The sequence below is a fragment of the Sphaeramia orbicularis genome, chromosome 11 (genome assembly GCF_902148855.1).
Source record: "Sphaeramia orbicularis chromosome 11, fSphaOr1.1, whole genome shotgun sequence".
NCBI lineage: Eukaryota > Metazoa > Chordata > Actinopteri > Kurtiformes > Apogonidae > Sphaeramia > Sphaeramia orbicularis.
The window spans coordinates 15802878-15826903 of record NC_043967.1 but is presented as its reverse complement, the minus strand read 5'-3'; the positions used below and the strand labels follow the sequence as shown (position 1 = coordinate 15826903).

Here is a 24026-nt window from a genome sequence, read left to right as displayed (position 1 = left end):
GACCCAGGACTACCTTCTCAACTGGGCTCGGGCACGGTATTCGAGTACAGAATGGTTGCATTCACATGGATAAAATTAAGCGGACTTTGGGGTCAAACGGACTCAGATATGGGCTCGAGTACACTAAGTGAAAACACCCTTAATTACTTGAGTAATTCAGATGTATTCATGTAGGTATTTATTGATTTTGAAAGGAAATTTTATTTCATGAGTAATGTGTTTACATATATATGTATGTTTATATAAAAAAAGATAGAGGATTATGTCAGCCAATCAATCATCCATTGGTTTTTCTCTACTGTAGTCAATCATTATTTCTGTTGGCCTTTAAAAATCCATAATGTGTTGACCTCTGATTTGGATTCTACCAGTTTCATGACAGCTTTACAAATGTCAATCACCTGTTTCTATAATATCAATTAAAATGTCAAACATCAGAAAGACATGATTGAACACAAATCCATCTCATGAAATCTATCATGAAAAGAACAAATTAGCTTTGCGGAAGCTTCTGATGATGTGTTCTTAAGAATAACATGGACTATACTATACACCTATACTGCAGCTAGCCACCAGGGGAGCTTGTCTTAGCTTTACTTTTGTAGCGCTATCACAATGTCCATCTTAATATGCAGTCTATGATGTAGGCAGGCTTTGATTGGAAAAAATCCATTCACTCCAGCCTCAGTAGCTCACAGTTGAATACCCGTCCAGTTAAGCACACTACCTACACATATCTGAGCTGATATTTAAGGTAAGTTGTGGATATGTGTGTATTTTTGACGCTGATGTCACATTTATCACACTGTTTTGTTTTGAATCCAAAGAAGTGTCATATCAATAATGCTAATCAATAACTCTTCCCCTGGCTTTGTTTCTGTATGGCTTCAGCCCCTCACCATGTAGGAGGTCTTGTATTGATTTCTGTTTTTTTCTTGTCTGTGTAGCGGTGCTGCCTGCAAAGATATCACTTAACTTATCATCTTGACATGGCTCAGGCTTCAACTGAGAAAGACAGGAAGTTAGCCAGTTGGCCAATTTCCTTGCACAGTTCATGTCGCAATATTGCTATTAAGTCATGAGCAGTTGGTGATGACGCATCACTTTCTCTGTGGGCCTTTCTTTCACTGGAACACACACAAAAACAGTTGTATCTCACCTTGCCCACACATGGTCCTGCTCTTTCCTTTCTTCTCTGTTTCAGCAGTGCATCCAGCCTGGCACACAGGTTTTAAATACACTATGGGCCGGATCTACTAAAGGTTTACGTGTATAAAGACGTGTGTAAACTCTTTGCACACGCAAAAAAATGTAACTAATTTCCTAACAGTGTGCACTAAGGGTTGTGTCTTTCAAATGTGCAAAATAGCGCGTCTGCATCCAGTTAGTACGTTTCCCGCAATCAATATGCAATATGGGGCATTTACACGCAATTGTGTGTGTGCTGGGAGGAGAAAATGTTAATACATTAATTTAGCACATGCAAAGTGATTTATCAAACCCAAAAGCAATTGTGCTGATTGAAACTTCATCTATATTTAACACATCTCAAAGGGAGGTGCAAACAGTTTGTATACATAATTGTGCACACATAGTAGCGGTTATTGTCACAAGAAGACATTGAAACGATGAAACAAGACACAGAGAACACATTTTTCACCCTCGTGTGAAGATTTTTGGAGTGATGGAAGAAAAAATAATTGAGATGTATGCCCCCCCACACACACACTTTATGGGACTCCTGTAGCAAAGGCTACTTTTCCACTTGATCTGATGATTGTGATTAAAAATATGCACATTAGGCTACAGTGTGACAAAATTATGTGCGCCTGACAGTCATTCAATCCAGCAACCCCCATGGCCCCTCCACCTCTAAAATGAATCCGGCGCTGCTGCCCAGCAGTGCCATTTTACAACTTCTAGATGAACAAGGGGATGATTTGGGGCCCAGGAGGAGTCATGTAATACCTTCTACGACAAAACTTCTCCAACGTTACATTTCCTTGCATCTAGATCATTCCAGCACACTGTTATCATTAGTGCTGGAGTATCGCAGGGCAGTTTTTCCAGCGTATTGTCTCCATGACGACAACCAGTAGCACATGCAAAATCTTCATTTAAATAGGGTGGTCTCCCAGACTTTGCACCTGCTGTCGTTTGCGCAAGCAATCTTTGTAAATCACCTGCAAACCGCTGTTCAACCCTACACGGAAAATTCTAGATTGCGCACACAAATTAGTACACACAAATTGGGATCTTAGGAGATCCAGCCCTATGTTCACTTCAGTGAAGTTCTGACACTGTCTTGTGCACCACAGTCATCTGTGGTTTAATGAAATGTTTGGCACATTGGCACATCTACTGCTTAGAACGTTTATTGATCATCTTACTGTGTAGAACATCACTCACATGTATATACACTTTTTCCATAGAAGCATGTGTGTCTTGATGGTAAAGTGCTGAGAATCTGGATAGATGGAACTGTGCTTTGCAAAAAAAAAAAAAAAAGAAGAAGCTTTATTTTGCTGTTTGCTAAACTGTCCCTGTGGCTGAAGGATTCTACACAATAGGAGTCTGGGTGGTGTGTAGGCAGATAAACAGGAAACATGACATTCCTGACCTGTTTTAAATAGAGTCAGGGGATTTGGGTCTTGCATTAACTTCTGCTGTTGTAATGAAATGGTCTTAATTGTATTCATTAGTATGTGCATCGTGCTGTTTGCTGTCCTCTGATTTATTCTGACCCGTTCTCGTGAGTGCGTGAAGGAGATGCAGAATCAGATGCCTGCTCAGTTTGTTCCTATTTCAAGTACATCTTGATGTAGATAACCATCAGGAACTCTCACTCTCCTCTCTTTGCGTGATTCAAACACACAAAAATACACACACACAGACCGGCCTTTTAATAAAACGCAGGCACAACAAACTTCAGCTTCAAAGTTCTCTTGATAATTAAAAAAACATACAGTAAAAGAGGATATATTTTGTAGGCATAAAGTTTATTTGTCAGAGTATGTATGTTGCCTTCTTTTGGATGTTTCATCATGCTGTCTGCTTTTCATGAACTAGGAAGCAACAGCCCTGTTAAAACTTAGTGACGGTGCACTGTTCATGTAATCCAGAGCCTTTTTTAGATGACCATGAGGCCATCAGTACAGGGGCTGTTAGAAATGAGATTTGGAAAAAGTATGGATGTCTAATGTTTGTGTTTGTGGATTTTGATGTCTTTGAGTTTGTTTTTTAGAAACAACACTAGCCATAGGCATTCACACACAGCTGGGGAAGGCAGTTGTTTGAGTCAGAGCTGCCCAGAGCACCTCATGCAGCTCAAATCAACATCTTTAGCCTGCTTTAAATCTCTTTGGACTGCATGAGCATGGTCTTGCACAGCATAGTGATTTTATAAACCTTTTTACTGATGGTAATAGATCCCCAGAAAATACTGCACCCCTGAGCTACTGGTGATTGAGTTTCTGCGCTCTATATGTACATGTATTCATAACATACATCGAGCCATGCATATACATCATGTGCAGAAAAATTTCAAATGAGCTTATTTGTCAAAAGTGAATGCTGTTTAAGACGGGCAAAGTGTGTGTGTATATGTGTGAATTTTTTTTTTTTTTTAAGTTTCTGCTTGTTAACAACCCTCACCAAAAAGTGTGTGCAAACCCCACTTGGCTCTTTGATGCTTGTGTTGAAGCTCATGCATGATGCTCGTCTCAAGACTCCAATTGCCTGTTCTCGGTTTTAGTGCTGTTTCAGTAAATGCATCTCTGACGTTTGTCAGCTGAAATTGTGGTTATCTCACTGACAAGATGACCTTTTCAAGTCAACCTTTTACTTGTTTCATTTTGTGTGTGCACGTGTGTTTGTGTGCATTTGTGCCTGTGTGCACATGGGACTTCAAAGGTTTTAAGCGCAAAAGAGCATCTGCTGCTCTACTTGCCACGAGGGCAGGGTTCTCTAGTCAGACACAGTGGTAAAGTTGCTGTAAATGTTCACCACATTTTCTGTAAAATTGTATTCCTATACACTTAGTTGCTGATGCACCAATCTGACCACACACTCTCTGTTATAGTCACGTATGCTGTGTGTAAACCCCACCCAATAAGCAGTGTGTGATGAGGACAAGTATGACATTTGATAACGTTTTCAGGTTCTTGTATTAATAGATCAAACATCAGTAAAAGCACACGTCACCATTTCCTAGAATCACATTGCTTATTTTGTCACACACGCTCTGAAAGCCAATAATATTGTAATTTTAAACCATTTACTCAAACAGAAAAAGCTGCACCAACAGGGGAAAGCAGCAAGTAACAGAAACAGGCAAAAGGTGTTCTTTTTTTAAATGGGTTTTTCGTAGGGGTTCATAATCAAGTTTCATCCATTTGTATTCTGAGTGGATAAAAAATAATAATAATAATGACGCCAAGTTTTCATCAATAAGTTTGCATGTAGCCTCATTAACACACAGGATAGTTTCACCACTGTGAAGAAAAAAAGACATTAGCATGAAGCATCAGTGCTGTTGCCATGGTAACCTGCATTGTAATGGCTTTTGCTTTGGGCAGTAACTCACAACGGTCTAAGTTGTTTGCAGGGATTATATGGTCCCATATATGTGGATCTAATGGACACCAAGCAGCCAATCAGAATTAAGTATTGTCTGTGGCCGTGGTGTACTGCGCACGTGCGCACACACACACACACACACACACACACACACACACACACACACACGTACAGGTTCTACTGGATTCCCGATGTGAGTGGACAGCTTAAGTATTAACCTGCCAGCACAAATACATTTGAACAGCTGTGATTTAGAGCTCTGCTGTGATTCCTATCTTTCTTCTCTCACTATATTACCGTTGTGAGGCGTTCTACTGCAGCTCCTTACTTTTTTCGAAGGCCCCTTTTTTCCACATTACATACATCATTTTGTGATCCCCAGTAAATCACCTCATAGCCCTCTAGGTGTGTTTCTGAGCTCCACAGTGAGCAGCACTGGAATAAATTGTGCCATTAATCATCCATCATCTGCTGTCGAGACACAAGGCCACAGGTAAGACAGTCCAGCAGCCACCCCCCCCAGTCTGCACTCGTCTGTTTACTATTTTTTTTTTCTCATATACCAACCCTTCTTTCTGTCTTTCAGGTATTATCTATTTGTCTTAATTAGTGAATCAAAGACAACACTCACTAATGACCTACATTTTCATTTTGCTGACACAGAGATGTTGTAATTATCGATATGAGCCTGTTGTATCCATGCAAACATATGCTCCCATAGATCACACCATGTCTGCGTGTAAGCCGGCTAATGAAGGCACAAGACATGCTGGCGCCTACAGGCGAATATCAAGTGCAGAGACTCTGCGATAAAGAAAGATCGCAATCTAGAAAAGCGCTTCAATCTTTTGCTTTCATCTGGCTTTGTAAATTGTTATGATAGGAAAAAGTGTAACTTTCTCTGGTGTCTCCTTGTACCATTTGTCCGTATCTGATAAGTGCATCTGATCTGTTTTGGCACACATGCAAAGATGTAGTTTCTTGCCCTCCCTCTGTTCCTACATCTGTCATTTTGTACAAACAGTTCAGCCGGTCCCACTCATAAATAAAGTAACGTCACTAAAATGCAGAGTCATCCAAATTCATCCACAGGAACCAGAGGAATAAAACCTCTCATTAAAGCCTTTCTTATTCAGAGGATGTCGGGACATTTTTGAACCCAATGAACTCTTCATACTGTGGATCAAATGCCTATTTCGCAGAAAAGTCATGCATGTGATGAGAGTTGTTTTAAGTTATATGGACTGTAACTCAGTGTTTTAGTGCCCTCTGTCATTAGTGTTGTTTTGCGGCGGCAGCAGCCAGCTGTTTCAGGGATAAAACATCTACAAAAGTACCAAAAATTACTGTAAATCATCTATCCAGCATCAAATAAGAGTCAGATAAACTTAGTCAGTGGTGTTGGACGGCGGAAGCATTTGCTGAATGAGAGCCAGATGTTTGCCTTAGGAGTTACTGGAGAGGGCAACATAGCTACAAGCACAACAAATACTGCAAATATAACTGCAAATTCCTACTTCAGCTGGGTGTGTGCACATTTCCTTATCAACCTACATAGTGATATTACAGCAGTGTTGTCTTTACAACACTTTAGAACACAGGTGTCAAACATGTGGCCCGGGGGCCAAATCTGGCCCGCCAAAGGGTCCAGTCTGGCCTGTAGGATGAATTACACTGAAGAAATTAACAATCAGTGGTGTAAAAATCATTTTAATTCAGGTTCCACATACAGACCATTTAGATCTCAGTTGGGTCATATCAGTAAAATATTATCATAATTACGTATAAATAATGAAAACTGCAGATTTTATCTTTGTTTGGGTGAAAAAAAGTAAAATTACATGAAAATGTTTACATTAATAAACTATCCTTTTATAAAAAATGTGAATAACCTTAACAAATATGAACAACCTGAACTGTCTTGAGAGAAATAAATGCAGTTTTACCAATATTCTGCCTGTAACTGAATGTTTTGTGTATTTGTAATTGTAATGTAAGTTGTATTGCACATGTATAAATGATAAACTGAAAAAATGTGGCAGAATATTGTTAAAATTGCACTTATTTTTCTTAAGACATTTCAAGTTGTTCATGTTATTCAGATTTTTAAGGAAACATTGTAGATGTAAACATTATCATAATGTAATTTTACTTTTTTCACTGTTATTATTTTACTGGTCCGGCCCACTGGAGATCATATTGGGGTGAATATGGCCCCTGAGCTAAAATGAGTTTGACACCCCTGCTTTAGAACATTATCTGAATAAGTGAATATCTAGTTATAACACAGAAGTACACATAAAAAAGATATTATTGTAATTAACTGGTTATCATGATAAGAAGACATTATCACATTTATTGATCATTGTATTTGTAGTAAATATTTAAAGTGCATATAAATATTATAGCCTATATTAAAAACGGTTGATTATGCAAATCTGATTGTGTGTGAGGTGATCAAAAAAGTGTATGTGAATGGTTTGTATGGATATTTTGTGTTATTGTAAAAATATACAGAGGAAAATGTGTGTTAGCAAAGGAAAGGAAGCGAATCTAGTTTGATTATTAGTTTGTAAAAAGAGGGTGGGAGTCACTAAGTTATACTTCTTCCCACTCCTTTTCAAGCGCAGAAAAATTTTGTTTGACCATGTTGTATGGTTCTTCAGTATCTGATGATTCTATGTGCTTAAAATAAAACTACACTACCACTTTACAGCATGTTTGCACCACCTTACAGCTGATACTCAAGGCTGAGAAACACGAAAAACCTAAAAATACCAAACACTGTATCAAGAATCAGAAGTGATGAGGTTTTCACACAACTGTTACATCCGCAACCATTGTATAAAGAGGTTTTTCACCCTCTCTCTCTCTCTCTCTCTTGTGAGTTTTTTACTCTATGTTGTCACTTCACTCGACTCTCAGAAGAACCACAGGAAGACGTCTGTGATGGCCTGACAGGCTGCTTCCTGTTTTCAAGCTCAGTGGTGGTTTTAGAGGCTCATCTCGACACATTCTGTGAGAAAAGCGAGAAGAGGCGCTTGTGTCTGACACATACAGTACATTCTGACAGAGATGAAGTGGAATTTTAATTTTCTCGGGCACTAGAGCCTGAACTTGTGTGTGTCTTGTTGTGCGTACATAAGTTTTTGGGCGCCATCTCTAATCAGTTGAAACAGTAGCTTTTCTGCATTAACAAATCAATAGCTTTAGCCTTGTGTATTAATGCGCTTATCTACAGGTGGGTTTATTTGTGCCCTCTGGTTTTATCTTGTCGGGGAAATGTATTCAGCCCCTCTAGTGACGTCAGCGTTGTTTAGCTGTGGGTTTGACCTCTTTTTCCCTCACTACCTGTTATTTATGTGGTATTCTAATGGAAGTGAACATGCAGGGCAGCCTTCATACATGAAATAATTCAATCGTAGCTGCTGAAGAGCTGACATGGAGAATCCCAGTGTCTTTGTGTGATAGGTGCACACACTACAAGGTTTATTAGTTTTAGGTGTGTGTTTAGGTTTTGTGTCAATATAATTTGTCTTCGTTGCTTGTCTGTTAATCAGATTTGACATTTTTGTTACCAGTGGATTCACGCCTGTAACAACCACGCCATGTTATTTATGTGGAGTCCTCTAATGGGTTGACACCAGTGCCACCACTGGCGGTGATACAGCCACAGAAGGACCATTACCTCTAATGCCAAACTCAAAGAGGAGGCAATATAGATTGAGGCCAGCATTAATCTCCCATGTGCCTGTCACTATGCTGCATGAAATGAAAGAGAGAGTGTGTCTGAGACAGTGGTATGTGTCTTTGTGTATTTGTGGGTTCAGTCGATAAGTGTTGCTCTTTACCTCATTTAAGGTCACCAGGGAAATTCTCACAAACCTTTAGAAGAGAAATTGGAATTCAGGTCTGTTTCAGGATCATTGATTTTATTAAAAAAATATAGAAGTCAGCTTAGCTTTCCATATTTTTATCTGAGCTTTGAGGTAGAGTCAGAATAACCGCTGTTTGAGGTCAGGTTTTAATAAGGATACCAAATCAATTATCTGTTCATTTTGGAGGTGGATTGGCAGCTTCCTATTAGTTATGTCACAGTTATTATGTCATCTCATGATCATACTTATTTAGACTACATCAACCTGTATGAAAAGAGAGGGAGCAAACATGTTCATTGGGTTTGTCACATTTTCCACCTTATCTAGATTGGACTCTTCTTATTTTATTATTTGTCCCAATGTATTGGATATTTTATTTATATGTTTGTTTATTTGATGAGGACAGTGCATATTAATGAACACTCAGTACAAATAAAACCATTACTTTGTGTAAATATGCCGGATTTAGCTGTGAGCTATTTTCCATCTGTAGTCCTCAACATTTAAAAACAGACTAAACGCACAAACAAGACAATACAGTGTATATGACACATTACTATATAAAAGTGTACATCATACAGTACATTATTAATACAATAAATACAATAAAAATACAATATAAAACGGCCAAGAAGAGTAACTACAGAGATGGGAATGAAATGCTGAGCAGACATCACAGGTGTTCACTGGTTTGACTAGATTGTAACCATTTTTTTAAGCTCTTTTTTAAATGAGGAAAAGTTGGAGATTTCATGAATAGTCATTGGGTGACTATTCCAGCTCTTACTGCCTATAACAGAGATGATGCTTTGGGTATTGATCACCATATTAGTTTTTGATACTAGTAATGAACCTAACACCTTGGCTTTGAAAAACCCTCCCCATAATGCTTTGTCTTTCAATATCAATTGTGCTTTTTAACAAAAATAAAATTATGTTACAGATTACAGTGCAGAAGTTTTATTTTTCAGCTTATCTGCAATTTTATACACTCAAAGCAGTTTCATACTGAATATGGACAATATTGGTTTATATTAAACCTACGGCTTGTCAGACCCCTCATTCCTTTTGATTTGAAATATTATCATGATTAAAATGTTAATGTCATTTGTTGTTGATATTATGATGGTAAGTGTTTGATGGATTGATTGATTTTGAAGTTTAAATGTTGATTTTTTTTTTTCCTGAGTGAGAGTTGAAGGATCAAACAGTTACTTGTGGTTTAAAGTAATTATTTATCAACAGAACAAAACAAACATTGCAGAAATTTAGAGGTGCAACATTTTAAACAATTATAATGATAAAAAAAGTCAATGTTGAGGTAATTAAAAAGTCTTTTAGGTGTTATTTGATTGATTGATTGATTGATTGATTGATTGATTGATTGATTGATTGACTGATTGATTGATTGATTGATTGATTGATGTATTTATTTCGAATATGAATGTTAAAACAGAAGAAAATAAATTAACAAATCACGTAAACATAAGACATATAATACATATTCGAAAAGGAGTGAGAAGAAGTATAACTTATAAACTCCTACCCCTTCTCCTTATATAATTAATAACAATAATAGCCTTCCAAGTCTAAGCATATCTATACTATAGACTATAATATGACTGATACTTATTATTAAATAATTTTGTTTCTGGCTTTATATTATTATGAACAATTATAATATGATTTACATTAACACATAATACAATAACACATATATGTAAATATATATTCATATCCAGATGTATACATACATACACATATACCTACATATATATACACACATACACACCTGTATATGCATATACATACACATACCACATACTTGTACATCTTTATAACACCCAGTGATACCTAAAACCTCCCTCATCCCCGTACCTCTGAAAAATTGTGTTGTTGTGCCTCCTTTTAAATTGTTTCATGCTTGGACATTGCTTTAACTTTATATTAAATCTGCTCCACAGTCTCACCCCACTGACTGAAACACAAACACCCTTCCTAGTGGTGCATATTAAGCAAATTTTAAATTCCCCCCCCTAAATTATAATCCCCCTCATGAATACTGAATGATTTGTGTATATTTGTTGGAAAAGTTTATTTTTAGCTTTGTACATTATTTGAGCTGTTTGGTTGTCCACAATGTTTGTGAACTTGAGTAATTTTGACTGTAAGAATAATGAGTTTGTTATTTTAGATGACAGTGTAAACAAACTTAACCCTATAGGTTAGAAAAAATGTGCAATGATATTTATCACAATATAAAACCAATTATAATGTTTGTCGATACTATGTTGCAGCTCAGCCCTGTGTTAGCATCTGAATTCAGTAAGTCTTAATACTTTTGTGGGTATAATGTAGCAATGGATACAGAATGTATTAAACTTTTCTGTTTCAACTCAAAACACATTTATCACAATGTTGTCTTCATACATCATAACATTAATAAATACATACAGTAGTAGTGTATGCAACCTGCAAGAACTGACAAGGCATAGACTGTTGAAAATGGTAATGCTAATATGTAATATAAGTATCCAGAAGTGTTTTCATTGGTGGTATTATAGGAACAGAAAGAGACACATATTTTTATGATATGTAATTGTTTAATTGATGTAAATTTGTGATTCTGACAACTCTATTTCTTATCATCACTGTAAATGACTCTGAGGTGAATGAATCTGAGAGTTTTCCTCCAGATTTCTAGGAATGATTTGATATGTATGGGTGCACGGACAGAAACAAACCATTTCTCACCCTCTGCCCATGTCCCCCTCTCATACTCATGCCCAAAGGCACCAGGGGTATTTATAGCGCCTCCCTCACCACGCCTGCTCCAAAAAAAAAAAAAAAAGACTTTGTCGCCATTGGAAACACTTCTCCATCCTAATGAGGCAATTCTATGAGGATTTGTGATGGTTAGGCATCCTCTGTCCCCTCTGAGAGAAACCTTTTCATCCTCTGAGAATTATGCCTCCTCCCTTTCACGTGTTCATTCATATTCTATAGATGAAACACAGCTCAAGTCTTTTTTTCTCTTTTTCTCTCTCTTATCTCTTTGTGGCTTTCATTCTCCCCAGCTTTCTTTCATATCAAGGGTTCCCCTCTCCTCTCTCATAAAAGATCCAAGTGCTTGAGAGGGTCACATGAAGTCTTATTTGAATGAAGTTGACAGATTAATCAGCTTCTCTTCTGTAGTCACTGTAATAGGAAAATGCTGAATGATCTGTTGGACTTCTTTCTGCAGAACGGCAACACACTGACAGATGAAAATTATTCGTATTTTGCACTTGTTGCCTCCAGGTTTGATTTGATACTTTAGAACTTAAATAAGTGATGAGAAAATTACATGATATTGCCTGCAAAAACAATGCCGAATGAATCCAGGCTTTTCAGTGTGAGGCTTTCCTTTTCTGTCTTGTCCTCTATCCTTTACGTTACACTTAAGAAAAGAAGCACTTATTTTAATTTGGAAATAAAAAATAAATAAATAAATAAAAAATTAGCAATTCAAAGACATGAGAAACAAACATTTTATGACATTTTTTTTAAACAAGTGACATATTCTTAGATAAATCAAGGTAATGCAGCTTGTTTATTGATATTCATTATTTGTCTAATAATTTTAAAGGCTTCCAATGCACACTTAGGAGGACAAAAAAACACCAATGAATCAACACTATGTATCCACAGACTGTGTCAGTAACTGAATATTCTGTAAAGTTCCTTGTTTACACAGATCTGTGTTATCGAATCATCAGGTTTTCTTCTTCAAACTAAAACTCATAACTGGTTATTTTCAGTCACTTAAAATAACACTGTGTCTTATAATCTTGACGTGCGGCATCAGCTGATAGTTTACATTATGGCTCTGTTCGCTTAGCTCTGTTTTTAGACAGAAAACAGACACAGTAAACCCATAAACCACCTCTGTTTTCTGTTCAGTTTGTGTTGTCAGTAGCTGCACAAAGATCTGTTTAGAATCATCCACTCAAGGTCAGAACTGTCACAGTTTAGTCTAAACAATGGATCAACAAACAGAGAATTTAGCAAAGATAATAACATCACATAATAAAGTAGAAGAAACGCTGTCATTTCAGGATCAAACTCCATTCTTTTCATTTAGAGCAGTGTCCAATGGTGAAAACAACAACAGTGTTTGCGACTTTTATCACTTTTCTTACTTTCTTTGACTCTAAAAGTTGTTTCTTTGCAGTTCTCATTCAATTTGTTCCCTTTCTGACACTTTGGTCAAAGGCCCTGTAGCATTAATTTTCTTTACCATAAGAGACCGACAGAGAAACTCACCACTCCCTCTAGTGGTCACGTAGATCCCTCAGGCTGCTGATGTGAATATATTCAGTTCATAACTCTTTGTGCTTTTTAATCTAAGCACACAGGAAAACTTACTGAGCATTTTTTCCAGAATCAAAAGTATTTTCCTCAAAAATAATACATTTTGCTCTGTATTGAGTAAATTTCGCTCTAAATTGAATTTGGAGAGCTCTGCCCAAAGAGTAACTTTTATTCTTTTTAGAGAGGGACCAAATGTTGTCTGAGTAGAGTAAAATTTTCTTCAATTTGAATAAATTTCACACAGGCAAGTTTCCTGTGCACCTGAATGATTTTTTTTTTATATTTGAAAGCACATACTAGATATAACTCATTTAATTTGGACATAATAAAATACAATTCAGAAAATAATATTTGACTTTTTTTTTTTAAAGCTCACTCTGTTTTTGTTTTGTTGTACTTTGGACTTTGCTTTCCTTCTTGTAATATGTGAAGCAACTAATTGACAAAGAGATATGTATGTGGGTGTTTGCATCTTCAATCAATTTACTTGGGATTGAATCAGTTACAATTATGTTATCCTGCTTATCCTGCCTTAGATTAGCTTTAGTGAAGTCTTTTGATTTGATTTTATCAGGACTCTAATTTATCCGTAATTGAATAACTTCACCCACATACGTGCACTTATCTGTTTATATAAGGTTCTTTGTTGGAGTGACATCTGATCGGTCAGTGTATCAGATGGATGTGCTGTGATGGAGAGCTCAGATAAACTGATTGGGTCTGCCAGTGTCTTTGTGGAGGGGCAGAATTAAAATGCTACAGCCTGCTGCCTCTGTCTAGTCAGGTATGATTAATGGTGTAATGGTGAAGGACAAGGGCAAGCAAAGGCTTTTAGCATGGTATCAGGAAAAACAATAACAGATTGGGAGGAGGAGGCTCCATGTGAACGGCTAAATAATCTGTGTTTATGTATGTTATATAAGCTGATATGTCTTTTAATCCGTTGAGATCTATTCTGCAGGGGGGAAAAAATGCTAGTCATACTCAAGCAAAGGATACTCTCCAGACAGATCACTGCTTGTCTGACTTTCTCTTTTGAAACATCGCTCCTCTGCTGATTACACCCACTCATCTCTTTATCTTTACTGTCTTTTCATCCTACCCGCCTCCTCTCCGTCCATTCCTCCCCTCCCTCCCTCATTAGGATGGGTCACGTGCAGGTCGGGAGAGGAAGAAGACGGTGTCCTTCAGCAGCAGCCTCTCGGAGAAGAAGATCAGCAGCGCCGCCGACTGTATCCACGCCATGGTGGGTCGGCTACTGTGTGACCCTGTACATAAAACATATACCTGTACATCAAATATTTAACATCCAGTGCTTGAGTCAAAGGGTTCTGTAAGATCAAAGGCAATCAGTTGCAGAGATGTCTCACACCTGATGCGAACCTCTGACATCTCTTGCTTCTGCAGGTTGAAGGGAGCGAGCTGAAGAAAGTGCGACCTAACTCTCGTGTTTATCATCGCTACTACCTTCTGGACACGGGCCTCCAGGCTCTGTGCTGGGAGCCATCTAAGAAGGAGTCAGACAAAGCTCGGATCTCCCTCGCCTCCGTACGAGAGGTCAGTTCGCAGGAAAAAACAGGGCAGTAAATATTTATGACCTGAGACCATACGCAGGGACAACAGTTGATTTGTTTTTATAGTATCTGATGTGGCATTTTCCACCTCTTGTGGCCTCACTTTCTAGGTCCGTACAGGTCGTAACACGGAAACCTTCCGCACCAGTGGAGTTTATGAGCAGATTTCGGAGGACTGTGCATTCTCCATCATCTATGGAGAAATGTATGAGAGCTTGGACCTGGTGGCTAACTCTGCTGAAGTGGCGAATATTTGGGTGACAGGCCTAAGGTACGACATCAGTCAGAGAATAAGTTCAACTACGAGGCCTGAGTTCAATGCAGACTTGTTTGACTGTTTCCTCTGACTGCACCAGGTCATGATTTGACCTTAAACGAAGGGTCAACCAGTGTGTTATTTCAGGGTCAATACTGATAGAAAGCATTAAAAGGCGAAGATGCTGACATTTATTTGGAGTAACAATGTAAATGTTGGTGTAAAAATGTAAATTAACATAAACTACAACACAAAATTTAATAGAAATGTAAGTAGCCATTTGTATATTTAATTAAAGGGGTCATATTTAGCTTTTTTAAATGGAATTATGTATTTTAAAACATTTCCATGTGGTATACATAAACTGTTCAACCCTATTTCTGAGTAATGACACCAGAAATGTCATTTTGAGCGCTGGCCCTTTAAATGCAAATGAGCCACTTCATGCCCCACCCCCTCCAGGTTGTTGACCATGCTGCTCTGTCTCATCTGTCCATACTCAGAGAAATGTTCATTGGAAGTCTTGACCTTATATGTGCAAATGTCGTCATGTAACTGGTTATAGACGTAACAAATGGGCTCTATGCACAGCCCCACTACTTCCTGAATTTCAAGTGGGTTCTTTATTTCCTGTCTTTCATTATTGGACACACTGATTAATCCAGGTGTGTCTGCTACTTCTTGTTGTGACTACTAATTAATTAAGCACACCTGGATTAATCAGTGTGTCCAATAATGAAAGACAGGAAATAAAGGACCCACCTGAAGTTCAGGAAAAAGTGAGGCTGTACACAGAGCCCATTAAGCAGGAATTAAAACAGGTTGTAGAAATCCACTCAATTTTTGCCAAAATGAATATAAAGATAGCTTTGCAGCACCTGGAGGGTTCAAATTCAATTTTTTTTTAATTATTAGGGTCCAAATACACAAATAAATGTACCAAAGACTAATAAAAGCGGGTTTAGCCAAACACAATCCCTTTAAATAAAACATTTCAACATTATCATAAACCACCTAACTAAAGGTTTTTCTAAATAAACAAAAATTAATAGCTCTACAAAGTTTCACAAAGCACAAATAATAAAATACATAAATCAAAGTAGTAAAATCCATAGTTTTGTGGCTGTTGTGAGTCTCAAGTCCCAAGTCCAGCAGTATCAGATTATGGTTCAGAAAGCAGAGCTCTGACACAGGCGGCTGCATCAGAGCCAAAGTAGTACACTTCCATTGATTTGTTTTCTTCGATCAAACCAACAGCAAAAAAAGATTCAGATTACTGATGAGGCTGATGAGGCTGTATGAATGAGGCTGCATGCCAGTGATTCAGTCCATACGTATAAATAAACTACCAATCCAATTTGATTTAGGTTATGATGTGGTGTCATTCAGCACGATATGATTTGATGCAATACAGAATTAATATGACGCTATGCAATTCAACAGATACAATTTTAATGTGATGTCTCATGGTCTTCTTATGGGTTATGGTTAGGGCTGGGTGATATGGAAAATAGTCATATCACCATAATTTTTTCATATCAGACGATATTGATATGGATCATGATATAAATCAAATCACATTTTTTTGTCAAGCTTAAATTTTCTGTTACTCATAAGTTAGTTGTGGAGACATCAGAGAGAGAGAGAGAGTGAGAGAAAGAAATACATATGTGGTACTTATGGAGAAGTCCCTCCCTCCACTCTTAGAGTTACCCCCCCCCCCACTGTTATGTATTATTCCCCTCACTTTATTCATCTCCCCCCAGCCCCAGATCTTAATTTATTGATTAATTGGCCGCCGTCTTATAAACGGCTGCTCTTGCGCTTGTGCTGTGTGCATCAACCTAACTTGACATGGCTCTAGCGTGATTGGTTTGGTGCGGCGCTACTTAAATATGATTGGCTGTTCTCATGTCTGTCAAAACATGGACGAATGAATTCTATCAAAATTGTATCGAACATGTCTCATATTTCTATCGAGGAAAAGTTATATCGCGATATACAGGGTGTATCCAAAAAAACGATACATTTTGAAAAATTACCCCCAGTTCTGCATTTGATAACTTTTTGAATTTTCTTTTATGGACGTCCATAGGTAGGGGATTGGTGGATATTTGTCCGAATTTACAGACCCAGGTTTTCATGCATGAGTGAGCAGGGGCAAATTATGCAAAACAAGTTAAAACAGATTTGTGCGAAGTAGCGGTGGGATTTAAATCCAGTCAAAGGTCATGGGAGGGGACAATGGGCATCCATCTTGTTTTCCACAAAATTGCCAGGTTACAGCATTAACACTTTGGCCACCATGTCAATTTCATTTCTTTACCCATGGCAGCTGTTCCTGCCTTTCAATGTTAAGTCCACTTGTTTAGGCCTGAAAATGTCACTGAGAACAGGCCAAGTTAGGGTTAGGGTTAGGGTTAAGCCTAAATTTGGACAAATATCCACCAATCCCCTACCTACTGATGTCCATAAAAGAAAATTCCAAAAATTATCAAATGCAGAAGTGGGGGTAATTTTTCAAAATGTATAGTTTTTTTGGATACACCCTGTATATCATTATTGTTTTATCACCCAGCCCTAGTTATGGTTAAGGCAAATGACGAACACTACAGACAAAAACATTTGGCTCCTTCACAGATTTTTTTCATCACATCACACAGAAGTCTCTTAAAATAGAACCTCACTTGAAACCACACAATTTGTTCCTTTTGTGTCTCCATTTACACATGTATAACACACCTCAGCCTCTCCTAGAACACTAAAGCTTTGTTTATACTCACATAAGACAAAGCTGTGACACTTGGCGAGTGTCACTGACAACAGCAGAGATGACGACACTTTGGAGAGACAGTTTAGAGAGGATGGATCTACAAGATTTGCCCGTGAATATTACATTACACATTTTAATTATTCATCACATTTGTAAATAATGAAGCAGAGGGTCTCTACTAATAATTATGTATAAATATGTTAAAAATGATGCATCTTGTTCCATCCCAAGCTGCATTAATGGACATGTTTTTTGTTGCAGCTCCAACACTATGGAATGAACTGCTGCTGCATATTAGACAGGCCTCCTCACTGTGTAATTTTAAAACTCTTCTTTAAACCTACCTTATCTTTTTGGCTTTTCACACCACATAGGATGTTGATTTTATCTGGGGTGGACAGTCTATTCATTATTATGTTCCATTGTGTTTTTATCTTAGTGTTTTATCTTTTTACTATGTTTTTATTGCATTTATTTTACTGTACAGCACTTTGGAAACCTTTGTGCTTGTTTAAATTTGTGCTTTATAAATAAAAATGGATTGGATTTGACTTTGGGGACCTCATATCTTGAAAAAAATGGGGATTTATTTATTTGCTTTTATCCATAACACAACAGTAAAAATGCTGCACATCAGATCTGGTTTAGAACTTCAAACTGCAGTCATTCAACCTGTAGTTATTTTACCTTTTATAAGTTTCAGTGAATTCCTTGACCTGGAAACAGGGTATTATTAAGATGCTATTATGTCTGATGGTGTCAACCTTGTCCATCCTTCTCTCATCTTCCTTTCAGATACCTGATGCAGTATGGAAAACATGCTCTGGACATGCTCGCCAGCAGTCAGGACAGCCTTCGTCTTGGCTGGTTGGAGCAGCTCTTCTCCTCTGCCACTGATTCAGACAAACAGGAAGACAGCGTGGAGGGGATTGACTTGCATTCTGCAGTGAAGATGATCCAGAGTGTGAATCCAGGAGTGAGCAGCAGCAAAGTGGAGCACAGGTTTAAAGAGCTCCAAAGAGTTAGGGAGAAGATGGGTGTACTTGCGCTGAATAATGGATCTGGGCTCAAAGACTACAGTGAAAACAAAGCAGGAAAGACGGGAAGAAACGAGCAAGTCACCAAACAGGAGTTCATTGAGGTCTTTCATGATTTTTGCACACGTCCAGAGATCTACTTCCTGTTGGTGCAGTTCTCAAGCAACAAGGAATTCCTCGACACCAAAGACCTGATGAGGTTTCTAGAGGCTGAGCAGGGCATGGCTCAAGTGGGTGAACACACAAATACAACACACTCTCAAATAACAGATTGTTGATTGTTAGACTGCAGTTGTGTCAAAACACAGCAACGGTGTTTCATTGAAATTTTAAATTCTTACATCATTGTAGAAAACAACTAACATTTTCAGATAATGTAAGTTTCATTAATACACACCCAGTACTTTTTCTGTAAGACACTGGGAAAAATAAGGGGATAAAAAATTACCTCTCTGACAGGACACATGGTCATGTTGGCTTAGGTCAGAAATTAAGTTATTTTTTCATGTTTTTATTATTCAAATATGTTAAACTAATTAAAAGTAATAGTTTAACATAGAAATCTGCCACCTACCACTAATATTGTGGAAAAATGATTTAGTAATTGTGGTGGTGTGTCACGCTGCTTCATGTTTCCATAACATATTGTTTTTTATGTGAATTTTGACGTATATTGGAAAAGGTAAAAAAAAATCCATTAGTTTCACAGAAGTGTTTTCATGTTAGCTTGGAGTTTTTTTCTTTTTTTCATATTTTGTTACACACGTTATATAATACGCTTCATGGAGGATGAAAACATTTCTTCCACAGAAGTTCCAGTTTCAGTGTGAGGTAAAGTGATGTAAAGCCGTGAGGATCTTGTTTGCAACCAACCAAGGTTATAATAGTTTTAGATTTTTAATTATAGTTTAGTTTTATTTAGTTTTGACTTCTTTTTCTGTAATTCAGTTAGTTTTAATTAGTCTTCAGAGCAGGTTTGCTAGTTTTTATCAGTTTTCGTTTTTTTCTAAATGCTTAGTTTTAGTTTACTTTTAGTTTTTTTATGTCTTTTATCTTCCTCGCAGTCGTATTCAAATAAATCCCATACAGGACTCTGCAACTTTCTCCCAACTTTAGTCTCCATGTTGCCAGGTAGAGTGGGGACGAGAAGCTAATTCTAAAAAAGAAGTGACGAAAAGTGACGGACTGTGAAGTGCTGTCAGCTAAAATTGTTCGAGCAAAATAAATCCATTTCATGTCAATCCACCATTGACAAAGATGAAAACAAAGGGAATTTTATCCATAATTTTTATATGTTTTAGTTTAGTTTAGTTTTTGTAAGCACACAATACAGTTTCAGTTAGTTATTGTTTTTTGTTTTAATTATAGTTTTTATTTATTTTGGTTTAAAAAAATGTTTGTTCAATTCTAGTTTTCTCATTTTGCTAGTTTTTGTTAACAATAATAACCTTACAGCCAATTGAATACCCACAGTGACCACAAAACAATATGGAAGTCTTTGTTTTATCCATTCAGAGCTTTTTACATAAAGAAATGATGACTCTGGTCTGCACTCAAACACAATGGATACTAACATTACACCTTAAAAGGATGTCTGTTCAGATGTCCTAGGTACCCCCTCCCTCTGTAGATACAGTACAAGCAACTTGTTTTAAGTTAAGAAAAACAAAGCACTTCTCATTTTTGTGTGATGACATTCTAACGAAAATATAATGATCAATATTTCCAATTCTGTACCTTCAGCTGGACCTTGAACTCACATGAGGCATCAGTTCATCAACAGCTTGTAGAGAAGATGAAAATGATGTTATATATTCCCATAACGTGGAAATATTCAATAAGTGTTCATGGAGAAAGGGCAAAACATCTCATCAGTCCGTAAGTTGTGAACTGGTGTTGAGATTCAAGTAGTGGAAAGTCTTATCCATAACAAATAACATCAAAGATCATTCAACATAAAAACTTCTACTTCTTCTGCTTTCTTTATTGCTGTCTTGTGTAGCCTATGAGCATGATTACACGACCATATAAGTCCGATAACTGGGAGTAATCGGATAATTGTAAAAATCACATCTAACTTTGCATGCATTTATGTAATGTGATAATTAAAAAACCCTAATTTAGATGCTCCAGTCCTTTAACGGATTTCTTTCAGAGTATGTGCGTATGTTGTGATGGTAGACTTAAACTTCCTGTTATTATTGTCCTCTTATGTTTGACTACGTAACTTCTGTTTTCTACATTTTGAAATTGTGTTTACACATGATGATGAGACGTAAAAGAACTAAATAAATCAGATTAACTTGTATACATGCAGGAAGACATCGGAGTATTGGGGAGAAGTCCAGGTGTGTTGATCTGATTTGTCAATATAAGATTACTGCTGTAATCTGATAAAACACATCAGATTATCTTGTTTACATAATTACTTGAATAACTGGTATTGGTGTGCATGTAAACAGGCTCACTGCCACCGCCCTCTAATGACACTAATAAGGCTTCTATTTTTGTCCTTAACTGATTAATGGAAATGATCCTGATAACTTTCTTTTTTTTTTTTTTTTTTTTTTTTTTTTTAATGACACTTCAAAATTTTCTTCAGATCCACTTGAAAACTTTATGGAAACAGGAGTAGATTTATAGTCAATGCCTGCTGCTTTCCCTTAACCCATAAAGACCCAAACGCCCACTGGCACCCAAAACCATCGACTGATCTAAAATATTTAATACCTGTTGATCCACTAATCCTATCAATATATGTGAATAATTGGTGTAAAATACAGTTCATTATCTTTTCATGGTCATCAGATATGACCCATTTGGACGTTCAGATGCTCTGTAGTTACCGTGGAAACACAGTCATCTTCTACAACATTAATTCACCAGTAAAACCCATGGAGTTGGATCAATGACAGTGGATGGAGACACTTGGTTTATGTTCAGTTGTTGATAGATTTACTAAGAAATTTATCATCATGGAGTCGGCTGTGTCCGGTAGAACGGGTCATCCAATAACGAAAGGGTTGGTGGTTCGAACCCCGCTCTGTCCTAGTCATGTTCCATTGTGTCCTTGGGCAAGACACTTCACCCTTCTTGCCTCCAGTGCTGCTACTCACACTGATGTATGAATGTGTATGAATGTTTGGTGATGGTCAGAGTTGGTGTGGATTGGCAGCCATGCTTCTATCAGTCTGCATATGTAGTTTACCACCACCAGAGTGTGAATGTGTGTGAATGAATAATGGGTCCATTGTAGACTTTGAGTATGTGTTCATAAAAAAGTGCTATATAAATCTAGTCCGTTATTATTATTATTAAAGTAATTTTTTCTTCAGTTTTCTTTCTGACATAATAACCCTCAACTTTATTCTAAACTTTTATGAACATGTACATGATCAGTGAGTTAAATACTGGAAAATAGATGATTTTCACTGAAAAAATGCAAAATACAGAGGATAATATTATAATAGATGGTGATAAAACACTCAAGAAAGGTTAAATAGAGAGAAAAATTCATTTTTGTAATTACCACAAACGTAGCTCTTGGTCTTTATGGGTTAATATGTTATTACGCCACACCTCTCACATTTCTATTCTCATTTTCCTCAGGTGAGTGAGGAAACCAGCCTGAAGCTCATCCAATCCCATGAGCCATCAGAGGAGGGTCGTCAGCAGGGATTCTTATCTTTGGACGGCTTCACCAGCTACCTCACTTCAACAGAATGCCACCTCTTCGACAGGGAGCACGACACCGTATTCCAGGACATGTCCCAGCCGTTGTCTCACTACTACATCAACTCCTCCCACAACACCTACCTCATCGAAGATCAGTTTCGAGGTCCCTCTGACATCTCGGGATATATACGCGCTCTCAAAATGGGCTGTCGATGCGTAGAGTTGGACGTGTGGGACGGTGCTGACGACGAACCCGTAGTGTGTACTGGACACACACTCTCTCCACCGCTGATCCTCCACTGTGTGCTGGAAGCGATCAGAAGGTTTGCGTTTGTGTCTTCAGATTATCCCTTAATTCTGTGTCTGGAGAACCACTGTTCGCTTCGGCAGCAGAAAGTGATGTTGCAGCATCTTTTGAGGATACTAGGTGATAAGTTGTTCACAGACGTCCCAGATGAAGGGGAGTCGTACCTACCGTCGCCCCAGGCCTTAAAGCATCGGATTTTGCTTAAGGGTAAAAAGCTGGGGCTGTGCTGGGATGCGGAGGATGGGGATGTAAGTGAGGAGGATGAAGGTGCTGAGATGTGTCAAAGAATGAAAGCTGCCAATAGTGGAGGGGCAGGACTGGGAGGATGCGAGAAGGACACGGTGCAGAAAAATGTCTCTTTCGTGGCCGTCACACAATCCAGCCCTCCTCATCTTCCCCCCAAACGTTTTCAACTCTTGACGCGGCTCTCGGACCTTGTAGCTCTTTGCTGCTCAGTCCGTTTTATTGACTTTCCAACATCATCCAAAAGCCAAAAACCTTGGGAATTATGTTCCATTCACGAGTCCCTGGCCGTGCGTCTCGCAGGCGAGAACCCCGGTGACTTTGTAAACCACAACAAGCATTTTCTAACCCGAGTGTACCCCAGCCCCATGCGAGTGGACTCGAGCAACATGAACCCTCAGGACCTGTGGAAATGTGGGTGCCAGATAGTGTCCATGAATTTTCAAACAGCAGGACTGATGATGGACCTGAACACAGCCTGGTTCCGGCAGAATGGAAACTGTGGTTATGTTCTACGCCCGGCCATCATGAGGCAAGAGGTGTCTTATTTCAGCGCTGACACCAGAGACACAGTACCTGGGGTTTCACCACAGCTGCTCCACGTGAAGGTCAATGTGATTTCTTAAAATACTTGAAATTAGAGCTGGGCGATAAAACAATCTCGAAACAGGATCATAACAAAATTTAGGTCAATAATGAAGATAAGCTTGGGAATTTTTTTTAAATTTTATATCAGTAGATCTAATTGCCTATCACATAGCAGAGACAAATGTGACAACAGTCAGTCAGTCTTCTGTTCTTGGATTGCATGTCAAAGTACACACCCTTTTCTTACCGCAAAGCGTAGTTTCAGTTACAGGCAGGATTGAAAATAACACCCTCAAAGTGCCAAACACGGGTAGATTTCCCAATTTGTGCGTAATAGGGGTAAATGTTTCATACCAAAATAGTCACATAATAAAAATATGCTGAGTTTTGGTGTCATTTTGACACAGACACATAGGTAGGGTTAGGGACTTGATGGTGCATTCACATTCATCTAGAAAACTCTGAAATCTACCTGTCTTTGAGCACAAAAGAAAAAAAGCAAAAAAAAAAAAAGGCACACAGGCATTGAAAAGTGCATTTAAACTGCATCTTGAAAACCCACTCACCTTGTTTTGTTCTTGTTCAGACAACATTTGCAATGCAAGCATGTGCAATTATGTAACTGTATGAAAATGCACTTTATTGGTCCAGTGTATGTTGCAATATTTTGGCCTCAGTGACACTGAGCAGTGAGAGGTATTACAAAATGAAAGTCTGTGTGTTTGACTTAAAAAAATGCACATTTAAAATGATCAATAATTCAT

The 24026-nt window shown here is 37.9% G+C and overlaps 1 protein-coding gene across 1 annotated transcript in view; it reads left to right on the top strand.

Moving 5' to 3' along the window:
- LOC115427932 (inactive phospholipase C-like protein 2) overlaps positions 1 to 24026 on the top strand; it is a 53511-nt gene that overhangs the window by 3827 nt on the left and 25658 nt on the right. The window contains exons 2-6 of the mRNA XM_030146673.1: positions 13954 to 14055; positions 14217 to 14366; positions 14494 to 14654; positions 18208 to 18679; positions 22059 to 23282. Coding sequence (XP_030002533.1) covers positions 13954 to 14055; positions 14217 to 14366; positions 14494 to 14654; positions 18208 to 18679; positions 22059 to 23282 — 2109 coding nt within the window. The remainder of the gene's footprint in view (positions 1 to 13953; positions 14056 to 14216; positions 14367 to 14493; positions 14655 to 18207; positions 18680 to 22058; positions 23283 to 24026) is intronic.